The sequence below is a fragment of the Drosophila ananassae genome, chromosome 3R (assembly GCF_017639315.1).
Source record: "Drosophila ananassae strain 14024-0371.13 chromosome 3R, ASM1763931v2, whole genome shotgun sequence".
Taxonomy (NCBI): domain Eukaryota; kingdom Metazoa; phylum Arthropoda; class Insecta; order Diptera; family Drosophilidae; genus Drosophila; species Drosophila ananassae.
Genome location: NC_057930.1, coordinates 7562227 through 7584822, shown reverse-complemented (window position 1 = coordinate 7584822; position 22596 = coordinate 7562227). Strand labels below are relative to the sequence as shown.

The window sequence follows — 22596 nt, the reverse complement described above, 5'->3', positions numbered from 1 at the left end:
TAAACTAGAATGTGAAAAGATATACTCCATATATTTTAGGGTATTGACCAAATATATGCAGACTCCAAAAAGCAAAGTTGCCAATCAACTACACACATGTATGTATAAGTAAATGCAAGCTTCACAGGAGGCTGCACAAAAGGGTGCTGCACTTACAGGACTATATCTTGAGTTAACGGATTTTGCCAGATATGAGCAATATATCAAAAGTTGCGTCATCTCAAAAGCTATCTCCACGTGCAATATTAAAAGGACCAATCGAGCAAATTTTTAAAAATAATTTTTTTTTTCTTAAAAAAAAAGTTTATTTTCAGTGTATTTTTTTTGTGTACTATATAATTAAATATCTTCTTCAAAAATAGTTTTAAAAAATATATTTTTATGAGAGTTCCGTTTTTGATACAGTGTGATTTTTTTAAAACTGCTTAGAATTTTTGGAGTTTCAGAACTAACTTAACTTTGGGGCTCTAAGTCCCTTTTATAGCTACCCTTGCTGAAGCTTTTTGCAGATCAAAGCTCGAAAGAAGCTTTTCTCTCAGAGAGGCTTTGTTTTCTGAAGGAAATCGATTGAGTCGGAACCTATTACTTGAGGTGTCAGTTGACGTGGAAGACTTTGGGTCTCAATTAATCGAGGTGACAAGAAAATGTGAAATTTCCTGTGAAGTGGATGCCCATTTAAGAATGGTTTGAGCTGTTTAGTTTTATTTCACTTAAAAGGAGTGAGAAAGATTTGAGTCGGGATTCTGTTTACCAAAATATTGTTTTGGTTTTCAATCTGAAGTGGCTCTTAGAAATTGGAAATCTTAAATGAGACTGTTTTCAGCCGAATTGAAAAATTAAATGTTTATGTTTTTACAAAAATTGGAATGATGCAATTTGCAGCTGGATTACGAATTTCAATACAAAAGGCTTCAGCTTCGGTTTACAAAATTGGTTTACAAAATTTACTGATATACACTTAAAGAAATTTTGTTGATATGTTACTTCCCCATCCTTAAGAATTTAGCCTGTCCTCAGGCGGTTAGTTTGGGGTATAACTGTAGGTCATGTTCTTTATTCTCTGAACTTATAGTTTCTTCTTCGGGAGTTATAACCTTTTGTTTTTTATAATTAATTATTATCCTTTTTGGGATGTTCTTAAATTTATAAATCAAATATATGATTATAATAATAATTATTACTACTAGTAGTATTAGTAAAATTGTTTGAATTTTAAAATATTGTTTTGAGTGGTTTTGGAATATTTCTTTGGCTACGATATACGATAAAGGTTCGAGTTTAGTTATGTTGTTGTTTACATAAATAGTTCGGGTGTAATCAAGCATAGTATTTGTTATTATTACATCTTCTATTTGTATAGAACAGTTGAATACTTTTATTATATTGTTTCCTTCTGCTATTAGATCTTTATTTATACAATTCTGATTTAACAAAGTTTTTGGTAAATTCCATGTTATTATAATGTTGGGTTCAATATAATTTAATTCGAAGTTCTTGTACATTTTTGTATATCTACATTCTGTATTTGTTTGTCTTAAGAGACCTATTATACATTTATTATTTACTATTTCTTTTGTTTTTACTTTAAAGACTTGCTGATTTTTTATGTAATATTTATCATGCAATGTTTCGGTTATTATATTCTGATTCTGATCCGGATACGGTAAAATTTTGTAAATGGGGGTTTTAATAATAGTACGAGGAATATGAGAAATTATCAATATTTCGTTAGTATTAACTTGTAACCAAGTAGATGTTTTAATATTTAACAATTTTTCTGAATTAATATGTTTAAGCGGGTCATGTTTTAGGAGCTTTGGGTTGAATATGCCTAATCTTGTAAATTGCATTCCTAATTCAATGTCTTCTATGTACTCTGTAAATTCTTGTAAATTGAAAATAAGGATTGCTAACCTTTGGTTTTCATTTTGGTTTTCATTTAAACGATTTACTGTTTCTATTCCTTTATTAATTGCATCAATAACTTTATTTAATTCGTTGATCTGCATACTATTTTCGGACAAGTTATCAATTTTTGATTCTAATTCTTCCCTATCTTGTTGATCCAATGTGCCAAATAAATATTTATAAAAGGTACCTACAAAATTTGCAAGTCCTCTCTTGTTTCGTTGAGCAATTTTTATTCCATTCATTTCTCTATTTAATTTTTCTTTTAGATATTGAATTTGATCCAAATGTTCAAATTCTCGTGTTTGTTCCATTAGATTTTTATAAGTTTGTTCAGTTTTAGTTAAATTGACTGTGAGACAATGATATTCATAATTAGTGGGAAGATCTATGTTACCTGTTTGGAAAATTAAGTATCCATTTTTTGCTTGAATTGGATTGATATCTATGTTCTGACACATGGCATGATATATAAGACATAATAAAGTTATTATATAAAAGATAATTTTATTAAGCTGGGTTGTCTTCCGGTGGAAATCTGGAATTATTATATTTGCTGGTATTAATTTTCTTTTTCTTTTTAAATTTCGATTTATAGTGTGTGATTTCTCTACCTCTATTTTTTTCTACATAATGTTTTTCGTCAGTTTGTGTAATTTGGCCTGTCTTCCTAAAAGGATTTGTTGTTTTAGATTTTATAAGTGGAGCTTGTCTATACCTAGTATCAATATCGAATGTATGACGATTTTTATTAAGCTTGTTTATTTTCTTTATTTTATTCACTTGAATATTATAACTTGGAGTTCCGGCGAAAATAAAAATGTCTGCTGGTGTTCTACCTGTAGAGCTATGTTTTGTTTTATGATTATAAATATAAACGATTGTTTCAAATTTAGTAATTATATTTTCAGGATTCCGTTCACAATTTATAATTCTTAATTTTTCATTAATAGTTTTATGAAATCTCTCTATGTCAGAAACGCCATTTTTACTTGTGGTTATAGTTATTCTTACATCTTCTGATTGCAGCCAAAGTTGCAATGCTGAGCACATAAATGCAGAGTCTTTGTCGACTTTAATTTCTTTTGGTTTACCCATTACATTAAATATCATGAGTAATGCCCTTTTTGCTTCTAACCAATCCCTACTGTTGACATTTATTAAAGCAGCATATTTGGAATAAATATCAATGCAAGATAAGAATTGTTTATTATTGATCATGTAAAAATCTATAACATATTTTTCTCTGGGGTTAAAGGTTTCTGGGGTTAATTCAAATGTAAGTTTTGTATCTCTGTGTTCTGTTTTAGCAAGGTTACAAATTTCACACTCATTTATAATATTCTGAATTAATCTCTGATAATCGGGAAAATAATATTTTTCTTTAAAAAGGCTTGTTTGTTTTTCTATTCCTGGATGTAATAATTCTACGTGAGCTTTAAGGACAATTTCCTTGAATTCGGCGAATGTTTGGACATCTGTTAATATTGTACTAGTTTTCATAACTTTGGTTAAGTTGTTTGGGCTGATGATTTCTATATAAGCATTTTGAAATATTATGAAGTCCATTTCACAAGGAAAATAAATAACACTTTTTTTAGAGCACAAATATTCTTTAATTAATTCTTTTGCATATTCATGGGTCATTTCTTTATAAATTATTTTAAGGTTGGTTTTATGAAAGTATTGGCTCAATTTGACTTCATTTGAGTTTCCTCTATGAAATTCAATTTGTCTATTGTAATAGTTTAAAGGTCTTTCCGTTATTTCTATATAATTCTGATTGTCTTCATGTGCACTATGAACTGTTGCTATGGTGGGTAATGACTCGGTATTATCCGGTGTTTCTCCTAAAAAATTTTCTTCTAGCTTCACTCTTGACAGAGCATCAGCTACCTGGTTTTCCTTTCCCGGCAAATATTTAATAGTGAAGTCAAACTCGTTTAATTTTATTCTCCATCTTTGTAGTTTCATGTTTGGTTCTTTTATATTATGAAGCCAAACTAATGGTCTATGATCGCTAAGGATTTCGAATTTTCTACCAAAGAGATAAGACCTAAAATATTTAGTGGCCCAGACTATAGCCAGAAGCTCTTTTTCTATTGCTGAATAATTAATTTCATGTTCATTAAGAGTTCTACTTGCATAACAAATAGGTTTATGATTTTGCGATAATACTGCGCCTATGGCGACATTGCTAGCATCTGTTGTTAAGGAAAATAATTTTTCAAAGTTAGGGTAAATTAAAATTGGGTCTGATGTAATAAGAAGTTTTAATTTCTCAAATGCTTCTAAATATTCTTTATTGGTTGAATTTATAGTGGAACCTTTCTTTAAGTTTACAGTCATAGGTTTTGCAATTTTAGCAAAATCAGGTATGAATTTTCTATAAAATCCACAGAGACCTAAAAATGATTTTATTTCTTTTTGAGTTTTTGGTATTGGAAATTTTTGTATTGCCTCAATTTTTTGGGGGTTTGGCTTTATTCCTTCTGTTGTTATTATATGTCCAAGGAATTCAGTTTCCTTTTTCATAAACTCACATTTGTCAAGTTGAAGTTTAAGATTAGCTTCTCGAAGTTTTGAAAACACCTTTTTTATGGACAATATGTGTTCTTCTAATGAAGTAGAAAATATAATTATGTCATCCATGTAAACAAGGCAATGCTGGTATATTAAATCTTCTAATAAATTGTTCAAGCAACGTTGGAAAGTTGCAGGCGCATTTTTCAGACCAAATGGCATTCGTGTGTATTCGTAATGTCCATTTTTAGTAGAAAAAGCTGTTTTTGAAATAGAATTTTCATCCATTTGAATTTGATGGAAACCCTTGGCAAGGTCAATTGTTGTAAAATATTGACACTTTCCAAGTTTGTCAAGTATTTCATCCATAACTGGTATCGGATACTTATCATCAATAGTTATTTCATTTAGACTTCGATAGTCTATTACTATTCGAAATTTCTTTTTACCTGATGCATCTTCTTTCTTTGGGACTATCCATATTGGAGAACAATAAGGGGATTTCGATTTACGTATTATTCCCTGATTCATCATTTCTTTAATTTGGACTTCTACTTCTTGATCATAAGCTTGGGGGTATTTATAAGGTTTTTTGTGAATAGGATCTTCATGTTTGGTTTGGATTGAATGTTTTATAGCACTGGTAAAGGTCAAATTTTCACCTTCCCTGTACTGGATATCCCTAAATTCAAATAAAATGTTATTTAATTTAGTTCTTTCTTCTTTATTAAGATGATTTATTCGAAATTTATTATTTTCTTCTAAGTCATTATTAATTGCAAAATTAAAAGATATATCCTCAGATGAAGGTGGACTGAGATAATCTTCCAATGTTTCAATTTCGGAATTCTTGAAATCTTCGTGGTTATATATCATGGAAAAAACAAATCCGCTCAAAGTGACTGTTTCCTGTTTATAATTAATAATTGCTTCACATGCTTCTAAATACTCTCTTCCTATCAATATGTCATATTTTTGCGAAAAATTGTGAACCCAAAATGGTTGATCGATCGGACAAAGTTTACTTGATTTAAAATTTACGGACTTATTTAATTTAATTACACCATTAATTGTGTGTACTTCTAACGTTTTTAATGTTTGTGGGAAATTAAAATAATTTTCTTTTATTAGGTTTATTGAACTTCCTGTATCTATTACACATTTAAATGCGCGATTGTTAATAGTTATTCTGATGTAAGGATTTCTATTTCTTCTATTGGATCCGAGGCTATTTGATGAAAATTTTCGATTTCCATTCTAGATTGATCGCTTGAATATTCACGCTGTCTTTTCACTGGTTTGTTAGAATTATAACCTTGTAAAGAAGATGTTGGCTGTTGATAATTCATAGGATTCTGAGCTCTACCATGATTTAAATTTTGCTGCAATTCCTGTTGAAATTGTTGTTGATTGAAATTATTTGGTTGTCTATAGTTACTTTGCTGATTATAATTTTGTTGATTATTATTATTATAAAAGGAATTATTTCTTTGGAAATTATTATTTCTTTGATAATTTCTCCTATCTTGTCCGTTTTGTTTTGAATTATGTTGTGATTTAACTTTATCAGAACCAGAATCATAACAACCTTCTTGTTGTGCTACTTGTTTAAGTTTACTGACTGTAGTTATATCGTGCCTTGCTAATGTCATGAATAACCTGTCAGGAAGTTTTCTCATTATTACATCTTTTACAGTATTATTCATGGCATTATTATAAATCATTGTATTTAAATTGTTATTTTCTAACGACAATTTGTTTGTTATGACAAATATTTTATATTCTAGATCCTCGACGAACTTACGAATGCTTCCATTGAAAGGGGTATTGTAGAGTCGTCTTAGTAATTCCTCGCATGGGGTTTGGGTTTTATACTCATCGATGAGAGCAATCCTTAGATCGGGCCAATTGGTTGCTGCTGATATCTGTGACACTCGCTGGGCATCTCCTGATAATTGCATCTCGATTGCACTGAAGAATACAGCTGTTTGACGCGGATCAGTTGATGGATACAAATTTAAAATGTATTCGATCCGTCTGATGAATGCACTTAATTCCCTGGTGCTTCCATTAAAATTGGGAACTTGCCTAATCTGGCTTAAAGCCTGATTAAGGTGTAGCTCGGAGAGTAACTGGACTTGTGCTACTGGTTCGGCCATTGTAATGTTCGTATTTCTTATTTGTTTCGGTAGCGGTCACACTATGAAAGCGGGCTACTAATTTATTTTAAGTTTTTGTGTTTTGTATATTTTCGGTAGCAGTCACACTTCGAAAAGTGGGCTACAAATTGAAACTAACACGTAAGTTCTTTTGCGGATGTGAATAGCGATTAACACTCGCGGTTAGTATTAAGGCTGCAGTTGCATTAGCACAAAATACTTCAACGATGTTCTATGATCTCGATTGATCACTGGTCACTTTTACACATCCTACCGACTGCGCCAATTAAATATCTTCTTCAAAAATAGTTTTAAAAAATATATTTTTATTTGAGTTCCGTTTTTGATACAGTGTGATTTTTTTAAAACTGCTTAGAATTTTTGGAGTTTCAGAACTAACTTAACTTTGGGGCTCTAAGTCCCTTTTATAGCTACCCTCGCTGAAGCTTTTTACAATACAAAAGGCTTCAGCTTCGGTTTACAAAATTGGTTTACAAAATTTACTGATATACACTTAAAGAAATTTTGTTGATATGTTACTATATAGATGTTTGGTCTCAAAGAAAGTGAAATAGATATTTAAAAAACCCTTGCAACGGTGTAAATCTTTTTAATATCTTTCTTAATTATAAAGTTATGAATTTTTAATTAACAAAGTTTTTTTAATATTTTGACGTAAGCATAAGGTATTTAAAAAAAATTGTTGCACAATAGTTGCTCATATGATAGTAACAAACCTTTTCCAATTTTTTTCAGGATTGTTAAGAAAAAAATAGTGCAAACAGACAAACCGACAAACCGACGCAAACTGGCTTCATTTTGAAGAAGAAGAAAACATCGAATTTTTCGAATAACTTCTGAATGAAATGTCGGATCGGGTCCATTGAGGTCCAATCGACGCGTATTTAGCTCTAGAATGCGAATATATTCGATCTGGGGACTAAAATGTGTCCACCAGCCCCACTTTAGTGATTAACAATTTTTTTACTTTCACCCTAATTTCTCCCAAACCAAATAACTTATGGAATATGTTTCGACAAAAAGTATCTAATTGAAACAATACCTTTGGATTGGTATATAATTCATTTACATCGGTTGCCTACAGAAATTTTTTAATTCTTTTGCTATATATAGAGTTTCCTCGCGCACGCCAGGGCATGCAGATCGTCACCTCGTGGTCTTCCGTCCACAGTGATGACTGAAATATTTTGAAGGTTATTTTTTGAAGGCTATTATAACTGGTAATTATAGTTCAATGTGAGACTTTCACTGGTATACATAGCCAAATATAAAAAATATGAATTACTTCCAGAATGTAAAATAGAGAAGATTTATTAGAAAAAACAAAACAATTTAAAATTATATTCTTTTAGAAAAACTATATTTTTTAGTACCAAAACATTTTCTTTATGTCAAATGAAAGCCCACATTTTATCTAGGAGAGGGTCATTTTAAAAGCTATATTTAAGTATGAGTATTACATAAAAATAAAATTATTATTTGCATAACTGGTAGTTGAAAGTTCAATTTATAACATTCATTTGTATATCAACAATAATACAATCATTTTATATTTTTAACGATGTTTTAATGTAAAATATTTAAAATATTAACGTAAACGTGCACTTTCGAGTACTCGATAAAAAGCAACCGATCTATATACGGCAATTGAAAAAAGTTTTTATTAAATTTTGAATATTTAAGAATAAAACGCAATTTAAAAAAATCAACATTATATCATTTTAAGAATGAAATAGTAAAAAATAATTACACACTTCGAAAAAACATTTGTAACACAAATGAACTGTGCCAAACACATAGTCAAACTGCTCTCCTCCTCGATTCTCATCCGAGCAAGGGACTTTGGATGTGGGGTCGCGGGCTATTTTTTGCATAAAAAAAAGTTTATTTCTGTGAATAAAAATTTAAAAATGTCCGATTCAGCAGTAGCTACATCCGCGTCTCCTGTGGCAGCTCCACCTGCACCGGTTGAGAAGAAAGTAACAGCCAAAAAGGCAACGGGCTCCGCTGCCACAAAGGCGAAGAAGACCACTGCACCACCATCGCATCCGCCAACTCAACAAATGGTAGACGCTTCAATAAAGAATTTGAAGGAGCGTGAGGGCTCGTCCCTCCTAGCAATCAAGAAGTACATTACTGCCACGTACAAATGCGATGCTCAGAAGCTGGCTCCTTTCATCAAGAAGTACCTGAAGTCTGCCGTTGCCAACGGTAAGCTGATCCAGACGAAGGGAAAGGGTGCTTCTGGTTCGTTTAAACTGTCAGCTTCTGCCAAGAAGGAGCCCAAGCCAAAGCCTTCTTCTGTTAAGAAAAAAACTAAAACCAAGAAGGTATCCACCAAGAAGACTGGAGCCACCACTAAAAAGGCCGCCGGAGCTGCCGACAAGAAGCCCAAAACTAAAAAAGCCGTGGCTACTAAGAAGACCGCTGAAAAGAAAAAGACCGAGAAGGCCAAGGCAAAGGACGCTAAGAAATCTGGTAACGTTAAGGCAAAAGCAGTAGCATCAAAGGTGAAGCCATCATCAGCCAAACCAAAGGCAGCTAAAGCCCCAAAGGCTAAACCAGCTGCATCTGCTAAGCCCAAAAAGACTGTGAAGAAAGCCGCTGCTCCTGCTACCGCAAAGAAGCCAAAAGCTAAGACCACGGCAGCGAAAAAATAAATTGTAATAATGTGCATTAAAATTGCACATGTTTGCAATCGAAATTTTAGATTTCGAAATCTAAAATTAAATTAAACAAGCCCTTTTCAGGGCTACAAGATATGTTTTAAAGAGAAAGAAATTATCAATTTTTTTCAACTTGACTTTTTAGGAGAGTATCTTAAAAACAATACTGGATTCGAAATTGCAATAGAAAATTTGAAAATTTGGTTGCATGCCTATGCAATGTACGCCTGTACATAAAAAATATCAATTATTTAATGTAATATAGAAAAACGACGCCCAGCATCATTCTACTCGTTTGTTTATGAAGGTATAACTAATAATAATAAAAATAATAAAAGTCTACTATGGTAGGTAAGGTAAGGTTAAGATGTTTATTTATTTACTAATGTGTTTCTTAAAAAATGGTGTTTCTTTAAGAATTAATAAGAAATTATTTTATTGTCTTCTATTAAAAATTTGGTGTTCTTTGATAAAATGATGTTGTGGCCCTGAAAAGGGCCTTTTTGGATCATTCTACCCAGCAAGCGAGCAATCTACTTGGAGCTTGTATACTTAGTGACAGCCTTGGTTCCTTCACTAACGGCATGCTTGGCCAACTCTCCAGGCAGGAGAAGACGAACAGCCGTTTGGATTTCCCGACTGGTGATGGTCGAGCGCTTGTTGTAATGAGCCAGACGCGAAGCCTCAGCAGCAATACGCTCAAAGATATCGTTTACGAAGCTGTTCATTATACTCATAGCTTTAGACGAAATTCCAGTGTCAGGGTGAACCTGCTTCAGAACCTTGTAGATGTAAATAGCATAGCTTTCCTTCCTCTTGCGCTTCTTCTTCTTATCATTCTTGGTTATATTTTTCTGAGCTTTGCCAGCCTTCTTGGCTGCCTTTCCACTGGTTTTCGGCGGCATAGTTACTTTCAAATTCACTTCACTTCAAGTCTTTCCTCTGACTTTGCCGTATCCCGACGTGTTTTTTGCGATTGCTCTCTTCTTATTACCTACATATATCTACATATATCTTTGATACGAGACTCCTCTTTTCGCGTATCATTGACTGAGATAATTGACTTACGTAGTTCATTATCCACACACTTCTTAAAAATAATATTATTCCTCACTATTATTTCTGCCGTGCCCTGCGAATATTCATATATAATATATATATTCCTGAGTCTATTCTCCGATCGAGTAATCCCGTTATATCATTGTTACTCTGAAGCGGTTATTCGTAACATTCGTATCTCTTTTGTTACGTATTCTCTTCGACGTGCCTGATCTGAACGTGCCTCTCTACCACTGAACTCTTTGAACTCTACCATTGAACTCTTCTCGCTCTCACTACAGTGGACAAATCTCTGTAAATAATGAGTCTAATTTGCACTGCTAAGAAATGCGAGTTTGGAGGATCCATCACTGGAGATTCGTATCTTTCCTGCTGGCTTTGCAACAACTGCTCACATATTAAATGTGCTGGTGGTGGGCATAATGGACGGATAAGCGATCTCATAACTAAGAATATTGGTCTGACATGGTCTTGTATTGCCTGCAGAGAGATCGAGTCTGAGATGCGGACCTTCATGAAGCAGACGAGAAACGGTTTTCTTGATGTCCGTAAGCAGTTTGCTGCACTTAATGAGCAATTCCTTACACTTGAGACCCAATTTCTTGGTCTCAAGTTACTAAGTGAATCTCCAAGGAGAAAAATTCCGAATAATAACCCGATGGCGGTCAATCTATTGGGCACTCCTGCTTCTCATGTGATTCATTCGGATAAATTCTTAACTCCTAATACTTCATCGCCTCCTATTGTTCCTGTGGAAGTGATCCATTCACCAAGTCTGCCAATGGAATCGTCAATGAGTCTTGCTCCACCTATTGTCCTGGATACTCCATCGTTGGTAAACCTCCAGGTTCCTGTGGCTCCGTCACCTAGGCCTCTCACTGGTGTGGCGCCTGAGTTAAAATCCTCTGGGCTTTCGCTGAGAGCTGTTGCACCTCGTAAAGCCATATTCGTATCCCGCCTCGTGCCGGATGCCACTGTGGATGATGTCAGGAGTCACCTCTTAAAACATCTTAAGGTAGCTCCTAATGATTTAGCGGTCTTTAAGTTTAATTTTAAACATAAGCGTAACATATCCTCTTTCAAAATTGTAATTCCTGAATCCTACTTTGAAAAAGCACTTGATCCGTCAGCCTGGCCCGAGCACAGTATTATTCATGAATTTTTAGCTAAAGACCCTCTGAATCACAACTTTGCCGATTCAGCTCCAAAAAACTGAGTAATAATGTTTTTTCTTGCTGCTACCAAAACGTTCGAAGTATTCTGGGTAAACTGAGCCAATTTTTTACTAAGAGTGCTTCTTTTGAATTTGATGCTATTGCACTTACTGAAACCTGGCTTAATTCCTCTGTCTCTGATTATGAAATTTTTGTTCCAAACTACACTGTGTTTCGATTGGATAGGCCTTCTTTTGGTGGTGGTGTCCTCATTGCTGTTAGTATTAAATACTCGGCTGAACTAATAACTTTCCCGAATCAGTTTGGAATCGAGTTTATCGCAGTAAAAATAACTGTTGGTCCGTCTCATATTTTCATGACCTGTTCTTATATACCTCCATCGGTTGATGATACGGTATATTTTCATCACCTTAATGCTATCAAGTACGTTTTATCATTAGTCAATGACTCTGATTTTGTCCTAATCATGGGTGATTTCAACCTTCCCCAAATCTCCTGGATCCCGTGTGATGATGACAATTCCTTGCATTCTAGTTGCCATAACGACTTCATTGATGAACTAATTGAAATTGCTCTTTCCCAAATTAACCCCATCCTTAACACACTTAGCAGGTCCCTAGACCTTATTTTCTGTAATAGAATATCCTCTGTCACTGTAAATCGGTCTTCACCACTATCGCTTCCTGAAGATGTACACCATCCCACACTATTGGTTTCGGTGTTAATTGATTTCCCTAATATGCATAACTATGAGGCTCAGTATCGTTCTAAATGTTTCCGAAAAACGGATTACAATGCTCTTCGCAATCATTTAGCTGGAATTGACTGGGAATATCTTTCATCTTTTAACTGTATTGATGCTGCTACTGATTCTTTTTATGAGGTAATCCACAACGCGTTGGACAAATTTGTTCCAGTACTTTCATCGTCTTCATCAACGAAACCGCCATGGTTTAACAAACACCTTTCTCGTCTTAAGAACAGGAAATCTAGAGCTTACAAAATGTTTCTTAAGTCTGGTTCTTTGTTTCATCAGACAAACTTTCTTTACATTCGTAACCAGTTTATTCTTCTTAATAATCAACTTTATAAGCGCTATATTTTAAATTGTAAGGCTAACTTCCGAAATGATCCGAGCTCCTTTTATTCGTTTGTCAATATGAAACGTAAATCCAGTCTTTTTCCTCCTTCCCTATCTTATAAAAATATTTCTGATTCTTCAGATCATGGTATTGCAAATCTCTTTGCATCATTCTTTCAATCAACTTATTCGTCCGATTCTTATAATTTAAATTCTACATACCCGTATAATATTCCGTATATAAACAATATCTACTTGTCTAAATTTAATCATCTTGATGTTTCTAATGCTCTTTCAACCTTGGATATCTCTTTTTCTTCTGGTCCTGATAACGTCCCGAGCTGTATTCTTAGGTACTGCTCCGATATTCTATGCTATCCTCTTACTACCCTATTCAATTTATCTTTGGACCTTTCATGCCTTCCCAAGAGATGGAATGAATCTTTTATTATTCCACTTCATAAGAAAGGTTCTAAAATACTTATTGATAACTACCGTGGTATTGCTAAACTTTCTGCTATTCCCAAGCTGCTGGAGAAAATGGTTACATTGCAACTGCAACATCATTGTAAAAGCATAATTTCCTCCACCCAGCATGGTTTTGTCAAAAATCGTTCTACAACAACCAATTTGCTAGAATTCACTTCCGTCGTCCATAAGGGTTTTCTTAAACGAATGCAAACCGATGTTATTTACACCGATTTTAGCAAAGCTTTCGATTCTGTTAATCACCGTCTCCTTCTCCAGAAACTTTATCTTATGGGTTTCCCTTCTAATATCATAAAGTGGATGACTTCATATCTATCTAATCGTACGCAGCGGGTTTTGTTCAAGAACATCACATCTCATGTTATAAAAGTAACATCTGGTGTTCCGCAAGGCAGTCACTTAGGACCTCTTCTATTTATCCTCTTTGTTAACGACTTGCCTAGTGTAGTGAGCTATGCTACTACACTTATGTATGCTGATGATGTAAAGCTCTGTTTTTCTTACTCTGACCACTTTCTTCATAGACATCTACAGTTTGACCTTGACGAAGTATTCTTGTGGTGCTCTAATAATCTCCTCTCACTAAACTGCTCAAAATGCAAGGTTATGTCGTTTAACCGTAGCACGCCTCATGTCATCTCGTACTCACTTGGGAATCACTTTTTAGATAGTGTTTCCTTAATGAATGATCTTGGAGTTCTTTTCGATCACAAGCTGTCGTTTAATGAACATATTTCTCTAACAGTTAATAAAGCCAGAGGAGTACTTGCATTTATCAAGCGCTGGTCAAAAGAGTTTGATGATCCCTTTACCACTAAAACGTTGTATATCTCTTTGATTCGTCCGATCCTTGAATACTGTTCATGCGTTTGGAGTCCGCAGTATATGGTTCATCAAAGAAGTATTGAATCAGTGCAAAAGCAGTTTCTTTTATTTGCCTTAAAATATTTAAACTGGGACTCAGATGGTCTTCTTCCACCATATAGTTGTCGGCTAAAGTTATTAGACCTGCCACCATTGCAGGTACGTCGTACTTGTGCTGGGGCCATGCTCCTTCATAAACTCATTCTTGGTCAAGTTGACTCTCATCTTTTACTTGAAAAAATCAAATTTTCTGTTCCAAATAGGTCAACCAGGTCCTTCCGACCCCTTTGGTTACCAATTTGTAGATCAAATTTTGCGGACCATGATCCTTTTCGTGTTATTTGTAAAAATTATAATCTATTGTCCCATTTATTTTCCCCTGAATTATCCCTTGATGTAATAAAATCTAAATTGTTTGTTTTTCTTTTGAATAATTTTCCTAATTCTTAATTATAATTAATTAATTTTAAAAATTGTATATATAAATAACAGATAACAGATAATTGTTACTTCAATAAATAAATAAATAATCACAATAATATTTGCGCCCAACAGCCGTTCGGCTTAGTACTTTTATTCGAGCAAGGTTTTCAGGTCTACTTTTAAAAAATTTCATCAGAAACGACCTACCCCCAACTGAAAGCAGGGATAAAGGCATAAGTATAAATTGGTGGTCCATAGTTCGCCACCATTATTCGTGTGTGAAGTGAATTATCGTAAAGTAAAAAAAAATGTCTGGTCGTGGCAAGGGTGGAAAAGTGAAGGGAAAGGCAAAGTCCCGATCGAATCGTGCTGGTCTTCAGTTCCCCGTCGGACGTATTCACCGTCTGCTCCGCAAAGGCAACTATGCTGAACGCGTTGGTGCCGGCGCTCCTGTTTACCTGGCTGCCGTTATGGAATACCTGGCAGCTGAAGTTCTCGAGTTAGCTGGCAATGCTGCCCGTGATAACAAGAAGACTAGGATTATTCCCCGTCATCTCCAGTTGGCTATTCGCAATGACGAGGAGTTGAACAAGCTGCTCTCTGGTGTCACCATAGCTCAGGGTGGCGTGTTGCCAAACATCCAGGCTGTGCTTTTGCCCAAGAAGACCGAGAAGAAGGCCTAAACGCTTAATTACGGCCCTGAATACAGAATACTTGTACATAAACACATTTATAAACCCAAACGTCCTTTTCAGGACGACCACACTTTTTCAAAAGAATATAAATTTTCAACTAAAAGATTACCACTAGTTTACATTACAATAACAAAATATATAAACAATATATTAACAAGAATAAAAGCGAAAACATTTTTGTCGCTATTATGAATGATTGAAATAAAATGAAAGAAAACCACGTTGAATGTAAATTTCACTTAAAATCATTCAAGAATTTTCAATAATATACATATAGAGCTTGTGTGAAGAGTGTGATTATTGTGTGTGCATATATGTAAAAACAAAAATGTAGTTTCTAGTAGTATACCGTTTATTTCGTTTCTAAATTAAGTAAAATTCTGCTTTCTGAATTATAATAAATTATATCTAGTTTCTAAGGCTACGATCGATCATTACGGTACTATTTCAAATTTTATTCTCTTTTTTTGTTCAAGAAATTGTGGTCCTGAAAAGGACCGATTGTATAGTTGAAGTACAGGCTGTACAAAAATAATTTTAACCGCCGAAGCCGTATAGAGTGCGTCCCTGTCTCTTCAGAGCATAAACAACATCCATGGCCGTCACTGTCTTCCTTTTGGCGTGTTCGGTGTAGGTGACGGCGTCACGAATAACGTTCTCCAAGAACACTTTCAGGACTCCACGAGTTTCCTCGTAGATAAGACCAGAGATGCGCTTCACACCGCCACGACGAGCCAAACGGCGAATAGCTGGCTTTGTAATACCCTGGATGTTATCACGCAAGACTTTGCGATGACGCTTGGCGCCACCTTTTCCCAAGCCCTTGCCACCTTTACCACGACCAGTCATTTTTCAATCTTTTTCTTTTTATATTAACACACTGCACGAAAGTCACTGAAGAACTAATTTTGTCAGATCGGTGCGCTGCTCTTTATACCGATTCAATGAGAATACGAAGAGTTCCGAGCGATATATTTTTCTCGCTCTTCCGAAACCCGATTGATCGAAATGGCATGTTGTTCTATCTCCCTCTTTTCAACCCTCGGCGTTTCTGGTATATAAAGAGGTAGCGCAACGGGCAGCACGTTTATTGTGTTTTTAGAGGCGCGAAGAGAACAGTGAATTTGGAAATTAAAATGGCTCGTACAAAGCAGACTGCTCGTAAATCGACTGGTGGCAAGGCGCCACGCAAACAACTGGCTACAAAGGCCGCACGGAAGAGTGCTCCAGCCACCGGAGGAGTAAAGAAGCCCCATCGCTATCGTCCCGGAACTGTGGCTCTCCGTGAAATCCGTCGCTACCAGAAGAGTACCGAGTTGTTGATCCGCAAGCTGCCATTCCAGCGGTTGGTGCGTGAAATAGCTCAGGACTTCAAGACAGATTTGCGCTTCCAGAGCTCGGCTGTGATGGCTTTGCAGGAAGCTAGCGAAGCCTATCTGGTTGGTCTGTTTGAAGATACCAATTTGTGCGCCATTCATGCCAAGCGCGTTACTATTATGCCCAAAGACATCCAGCTGGCTCGTCGTATCCGTGGAGAGCGCGCTTAAATTGAATAATTGTCAATTGGAAGCCCATATATTTAAAAAAAAATCGGTCCTTTTCAGGACCACAATGTTATTTTCAATGAGATTTGAGTACCTATTGATATATAACCCAAAAGAATTAGTTTTTAGATTTGGAAGGCAAAGAAAAATATATTTAATAAATGTATAGCAAAATATATATATGTTTTTATTTAGAGCACTCTTTACAGAATATTAATATTAGCATTTAGCTGTTTAAGTCATAAATTGGTAAATATATAAAGAAAAACTTAAAATATGTCAAACAAAAAAAATTAAAATTTTATAAGAAATGATATTATTTAATATACAAATTTCTATTATGCATTTTAAAATTAACTAAGAGTTTGTATTATATTAGAAGATTATTATTTATTAAGTGAAAACTAAAGTAAAGGTTATTTTTTGAAGGCTATTATAACTGGTAATTATAGTTCAATGTGAGACTTTCACTGGAATACATAGCCAAATATAAAAAATATGAATTACTTCCAGAATGTAAAATAGAGAAGATTTATTAGAAAAAACAAAACAATTTAAAATTATATTCTTTTAGAAAAACTATATTTTTTAGTACCAAAACAGTTTCTTTATGTCAAATGAAAGCGCACATTTTATCCAGGAAAGGGTCATTTTAAAAGCTATATTTAAGTATGAGTATTATATGAAAATAAAATTATTATTTGCATAACTGGTAGTTGAAAGTTCAATTTATAACATTCATTTGTATATCAACAATAATACAATCATTTTATATTTTTAACGATGTTTTAATGTAAAATATTTAAGATATTAACGTAAACGTGCACTTTCGAGTACTCAATAAAAAGCAACCGATCTATATACGGCAATTGAAAAAAGTTTTTATTAAATTTTGAATATTTAAGAATAAAACGCAATTTAAAAAAATCAACATTATATCATTTTAAGAATGAAATAGTAAAAAATAATTACACCCTTCGAAAAAACATTTGTAACACAAATGAACTGTGCCAAACACATAGTCAAACTGCTCTCCTCCTCGATTCTCATCCGAGCAAGGGACTTTGGATGTGGGGTCGCGGGCTATTTTTTGCATAAAAAAAAGTTTATTTCTGTGAATAAAAATTTAAAAATGTCCGATTCAGCAGTAGCTACATCCGCGTCTCCTGTGGCAGCTCCACCTGCACCGGTTGAGAAGAAAGTAACAGCCAAAAAGGCAACGGGCTCCGCTGCCACAAAGGCGAAGAAGACCACTGCACCACCATCGCATCCGCCAACTCAACAAATGGTAGACGCTTCAATAAAGAATTTGAAGGAGCGTGGGGGCTCGTCCCTCCTAGCAATCAAGAAGTACATTACTGCCACGTACAAATGCGATGCTCAGAAGCTGGCTCCTTTCATCAAGAAGTACCTGAAGTCTGCCGTTGCCAACGGTAAGCTGATCCAGACGAAGGGAAAGGGTGCTTCTGGTTCGTTTAAACTGTCAGCTTCTGCCAAGAAGGAGCCCAAGCCAAAGCCTTCTTCTGTTGAGAAAAAAACTAAAACCAAGAAGGTATCCACCAAGAAGACCGGAGCCACCACTAAAAAGGCCGCCGGAGCTGCCGACAAGAAGCCCAAAACTAAAAAAGCCGTGGCTACTAAGAAGACCGCTGAAAAGAAAAAGACCGAGAAGGCCAAGGCAAAGGACGCTAAGAAATCTGGTAACGTTAAGGCAAAAGCAGTAGCATCAAAGGTGAAGCCATCATCAGCCAAACCAAAGGCAGCTAAAGCCCCAAAGGCTAAACCAGCTGCATCTGCTAAGCCCAAAAAGACTGTGAAGAAAGCCGCTGCTCCTGCTACCGCAAAGAAGCCAAAAGCTAAGACCACGGCAGCAAAAAAATAAATTGTAAAAATGTGCATTAAAATTGCACATGTTTGCAATCGAAATTTTAGATTTCGAAATCTAAAATTAAATTAAACAAGCCCTTTTCAGGGCTACAAGATATGTTTTAAAGAGAAAGAAATTATCAATTTTTTTCAACTTGACTTTTTAGGAGAGTATCTTAAAAACAATACTGGATTCGAAATTGCAATAGAAAATTTGAAAATTTGGTTGCATGCCTATGCAATGTACGCCTGTACATAAAAAATATCAATTATTTAATGTAATATAGAAAAACGACGCCCAGCATCATTCTACTCGTTTGTTTATGAAGGTATAACTAATAATAATAAAAATAATAAAAGTCTACTATGGTAGGTAAGGTAAGGTTAAGATGTTTATTTATTTACTAATGTGTTTCTTAAAAAATGGTGTTTCTTTAAGAATTAATAAGAAATTATTTTATTGTCTTCTATTAAAAATTTGGTGTTCTTTGATAAAATGATGTTGTGGCCCTGAAAAGGGCCTTTTTGGATCATTCTGCCCAGCAAGCGAGCAATCTACTTGGAGCTTGTATACTTAGTGACAGCCTTGGTTCCTTCACTAACGGCATGCTTGGCCAACTCTCCAGGCAGGAGAAGACGAACAGCCGTTTGGATTTCCCGACTGGTGATGGTCGAGCGCTTGTTGTAATGAGCCAGACGCGAAGCCTCAGCAGCAATACGCTCAAAGATATCGTTTACGAAGCTGTTCATTATACTCATAGCTTTAGACGAAATTCCAGTGTCAGGGTGAACCTGCTTCAGAACCTTGTAGATGTAAATAGCTAGAGCTGGGTCGGCCACTCACGATAGTATCGATATATCGAATATTTGGGTTTGCGAACCACTATCGATGTTTGAGTGCCGATAGTAAACGATAGTGGCAAGCTTGCACATCTTTACTTTTGGCGAACAACTGCGGAGATCTACACGTGAAAGTTAATATTGGTGTTGGCGGAGAAAATGGACAAATTTTTGCAAGGCGAATACGATAAAGGTAGGTATCTAAAAGCATCATCGACTGAGTCTGAGAGGAGTTTTAGTAAAACGGGACAAATTATTTCTGCTAGGAGAGCATCACTAAAGGCCAAAAACGTGGATATATTATCCTTTCTCAATAAAAATATGTGGATCTCAAACTATTCAATCAATGAATAGTTAGCTAGTTACACTGAAGACTAATACTGTAACATGAGTTCAATGCTATAGCCTCAACGGTTAGTATTTTCTGTTCTAAGTTATACCTGCTAAAACCTTAGACTAGGTTATAGCATGTGTAACTCAAAACAGAAGATACAAACCGTTGAGGCTATAGCATTGAACTCATATTACAATATTAGTCGTCAGTGTACAAATTTAGAATATATTAACCTATTCATAAGAATCTTTTGTGAATTATTTCATTTCTTCCTTTGTTATAAGCGACTTCATATGATTATGAGATTTTGTTATGTTTTGTTATTCGAATAAAGAATGGCCTTTAAGAAGTTTTTTTATTATTTACTCTAAATGCAACTTAAACTTGATTTATAATTTTTTTAGTTCGATACTATCGAATATTTGTATGAAAAACCTCGAAAACCTCGAATATGCCAACTATCGATGTTTTCCCAGCTCTGTAAATAGCATAGCTTTCCTTCCTCTTGCGCTTCTTCTTCTTATCATTCTTGGTTATATTTTTCTGAGCTTTGCCAGCCTTCTTGGCTGCCTTTCCACTGGTTTTCGGCGGCATAGTTACTTTCAAATTCACTTCACTTCACAATAATATTTGCGCCCAACAGCCGTTCGGCTTAGTACTTTTATTCGAGCAAGGTTTTCAGGTCTACTTTTAAAAAATTTCATCAGAAACGACCTACCCCCAACTGAAAGCAGGGATAAAGGCATAAGTATAAATTGGTGGTCCATAGTTCGCCACCATTATTCGTGTGTGAAGTGAATTATCGTAAAGTAAAAAAAAATGTCTGGTCGTGGCAAGGGTGGAAAAGTGAAGGGAGGCAAAGTCCCGATCGAATCGTGCTGGTCTTCAGTTCCCCGTCGGACGTATTCACCGTCTGCTCCGCAAAGGCAACTATGCTGAACGCGTTGGTGCCGGCGCTCCTGTTTACCTGGCTGCCGTTATGGAATACCTGGCAGCTGAAGTTCTCGAGTTAGCTGGCAATGCTGCCCGTGATAACAAGAAGACTAGGATTATTCCCCGTCATCTCCAGTTGGCTATTCGCAATGACGAGGAGTTGAACAAGCTGCTCTCTGGTGTCACCATAGCTCAGGGTGGCGTGTTGCCCAACATCCAGGCTGTGCTTTTGCCCAAGAAGACCGAGAAGAAGGCCTAAACGCTTAATTACGGCCCTGAATACAGAATACTTGTACATAAACACATTTATAAACCCAAACGTCCTTTTCAGGACGACCACACTTTTTCAAAAGAATATAAATTTTCAACTACAAGATTAGCACTAGTTTACATTACAATAACAAAATGTATAAACAATATATTAACAAGAATAAAAGCGAAAACATTTTTGTCGCTATTATGAATGATTGAAATAAAATGAAAGAAAACCACGTTGAATGTAAATTTCACTTAAAATCATTCAAGAATTTTCAATAATATACATATAGAGCTTGTGTGAAGAGTGTGATTATTGTGTGTGCATATATGTAAAAACAAAAATGTAGTTTCTAGTAGTATACCGTTTATTTCGTTTCTAAATTAAGTAAAATTCTGCTTTCTGAATTATAATAAATTATATCTAGTTTCTAAGGCTACGATCGATCATTACGGTACTATTTCAAATTTTATTCTCTTTTTTTGTTCAAGAAATTGTGGTCCTGAAAAGGACCGATTGTATAGTTGAAGTACAGGCTGTACAAAAATAATTTTAACCGCCGAAGCCGTATAGAGTGCGTCCCTGTCTCTTCAGAGCATAAACAACATCCATGGCCGTCACTGTCTTCCTTTTGGCGTGTTCGGTGTAGGTGACGGCGTCACGAATAACGTTCTCCAAGAACACTTTCAGGACTCCACGAGTTTCCTCGTAGATAAGACCAGAGATGCGCTTCACACCGCCACGACGAGCCAAACGGCGAATAGCTGGCTTTGTAATACCCTGGATGTTATCACGCAAGACTTTGCGATGACGCTTGGCGCCACCTTTTCCCAAGCCCTTGCCACCTTTACCACGACCAGTCATTTTTCAATCTTTTTCTTTTTATATTAACACACTGCACGAAAGTCACTGAAGAACTAATTTTGTCAGATCGGTGCGCTGCTCTTTATACCGATTCAATGAGAATACGAAGAGTTCCGAGCGATATATTTTTCTCGCTCTTCCGAAACCCGATTGATCGAAATGGCATGTTGTTCTATCTCCCTCTTTTCAACCCTCGGCGTTTCTGGTATATAAAGAGGTAGCGCAACGGGCAGCACGTTTATTGTGTTTTTAGAGGCGCGAAGAGAACAGTGAATTTGGAAATTAAAATGGCTCGTACAAAGCAGACTGCTCGTAAATCGACTGGTGGCAAGGCGCCACGCAAACAACTGGCTACAAAGGCCGCACGGAAGAGTGCTCCAGCCACCGGAGGAGTAAAGAAGCCCCATCGCTATCGTCCCGGAACTGTGGCTCTCCGTGAAATCCGTCGCTACCAGAAGAGTACCGAGTTGTTGATCCGCAAGCTGCCATTCCAGCGGTTGGTGCGTGAAATAGCTCAGGACTTCAAGACAGATTTGCGCTTCCAGAGCTCGGCTGTGATGGCTTTGCAGGAAGCTAGCGAAGCCTATCTGGTTGGTCTGTATGAAGATACCAATTTGTGCGCCATTCATGCCAAGCGCGTTACTATTATGCCCAAAGACATCCAGCTGGCTCGTCGTATCCGTGGAGAGCGCGCTTAAATTGAATAATTGTCAATTGGAAGCCCATATATTTAAAAAAAAATCGGTCCTTTTCAGGACCACAATGTTATTTTCAATGAGATTTGAGTACCTATTGATATATAACCCAAAAGAATTAGTTTTTAGATTTGGAAGGCAAAGAAAAATATATTTAATAAATGTATAGCAAAATATATATATGTTTTTATTGAGAGCACT

At 35.5% G+C, this 22596-nt stretch overlaps 6 protein-coding genes across 6 annotated transcripts; 4 read left to right on the top strand and 2 right to left on the bottom strand.

Moving 5' to 3' along the window:
• Window positions 1-8521: 8521 nt before the first annotated feature.
• On the top strand, window positions 8522-9271 carry LOC6506068 (histone H1). The gene has a single exon (XM_001967761.4). The coding sequence runs from the start codon at window positions 8522-8524 to the stop codon at window positions 9269-9271; it is 750 nt and encodes a 249-aa protein (XP_001967797.3).
• Window positions 9272-9793: 522 nt separating this feature from the next.
• Window positions 9794-10232, bottom strand: LOC6506069 (histone H2B). Its single transcript, XM_001967760.4, has one exon. The coding sequence runs from the start codon at window positions 10180-10182 to the stop codon at window positions 9811-9813; it is 372 nt and encodes a 123-aa protein (XP_001967796.1). The 5' UTR covers window positions 10183-10232; the 3' UTR covers window positions 9794-9810.
• A 4444-nt stretch (window positions 10233-14676) lies between these two features.
• On the top strand, window positions 14677-15051 carry LOC116656006 (histone H2A). The gene has a single exon (XM_032455075.2). The coding sequence runs from the start codon at window positions 14677-14679 to the stop codon at window positions 15049-15051; it is 375 nt and encodes a 124-aa protein (XP_032310966.1).
• A 497-nt stretch (window positions 15052-15548) lies between these two features.
• On the bottom strand, window positions 15549-21772 carry LOC116656007. Its single transcript, XM_044716200.1, has 3 exons — window positions 21391-21772; window positions 19077-19312; window positions 15549-15915 (listed from the first exon to the last, which is right to left on the bottom strand). The coding sequence occupies exons 1-3, from the start codon at window positions 21698-21700 to the stop codon at window positions 15601-15603; spliced, it is 861 nt and encodes a 286-aa protein (XP_044572135.1). The 5' UTR covers window positions 21701-21772; the 3' UTR covers window positions 15549-15600.
• LOC6504929 (histone H3) lies at window positions 16115-18255 on the top strand. The gene has a single exon (XM_032455073.2). It carries the CDS (start codon window positions 16200-16202, stop codon window positions 16608-16610), a length of 411 nt encoding a protein of 136 aa, XP_032310964.1. The 5' UTR covers window positions 16115-16199; the 3' UTR covers window positions 16611-18255.
• Window positions 21773-21901: 129 nt separating the features above from the next.
• Window positions 21902-22425, top strand: LOC116655982 (histone H3). Its single transcript, XM_032454975.2, has one exon. The coding sequence runs from the start codon at window positions 21988-21990 to the stop codon at window positions 22396-22398; it is 411 nt and encodes a 136-aa protein (XP_032310866.2). The 5' UTR covers window positions 21902-21987; the 3' UTR covers window positions 22399-22425.
• Window positions 22426-22596: the final 171 nt, after the last annotated feature.

What these genes read in the sequence shown, in the direction of transcription:
- LOC6506068 (XM_001967761.4), top strand. Translation starts at nt 8,522, where the DNA reads ATGTCCGATTCAGCAGTAGCTACATCCGCGTCTCCTGTGGCAGCTCCA.
- LOC6506069 (XM_001967760.4), bottom strand. Translation starts at nt 10,182, where the DNA reads ATGCCGCCGAAAACCAGTGGAAAGGCAGCCAAGAAGGCTGGCAAAGCT.
- LOC116656006 (XM_032455075.2), top strand. Translation starts at nt 14,677, where the DNA reads ATGTCTGGTCGTGGCAAGGGTGGAAAAGTGAAGGGAAAGGCAAAGTCC.
- LOC6504929 (XM_032455073.2), top strand. Translation starts at nt 16,200, where the DNA reads ATGGCTCGTACAAAGCAGACTGCTCGTAAATCGACTGGTGGCAAGGCG.
- LOC116656007 (XM_044716200.1), bottom strand. Translation starts at nt 21,700, where the DNA reads ATGACTGGTCGTGGTAAAGGTGGCAAGGGCTTGGGAAAAGGTGGCGCC. An exon ending in TCTATACGGCTTCGGCGGTT is followed by an intron (nt 19,313 to 21,390) that starts AAAATTATTTTT and finishes TACTATCGTGAG; the next exon opens with TGGCCGACCCAGCTCTAGCT. An exon ending in GAGAGTTGGCCAAGCATGCC is followed by an intron (nt 15,916 to 19,076) that starts GTTAGTGAAGGA and finishes GAAAAAGATTGA; the next exon opens with AAAATGACTGGTCGTGGTAA.
- LOC116655982 (XM_032454975.2), top strand. Translation starts at nt 21,988, where the DNA reads ATGGCTCGTACAAAGCAGACTGCTCGTAAATCGACTGGTGGCAAGGCG.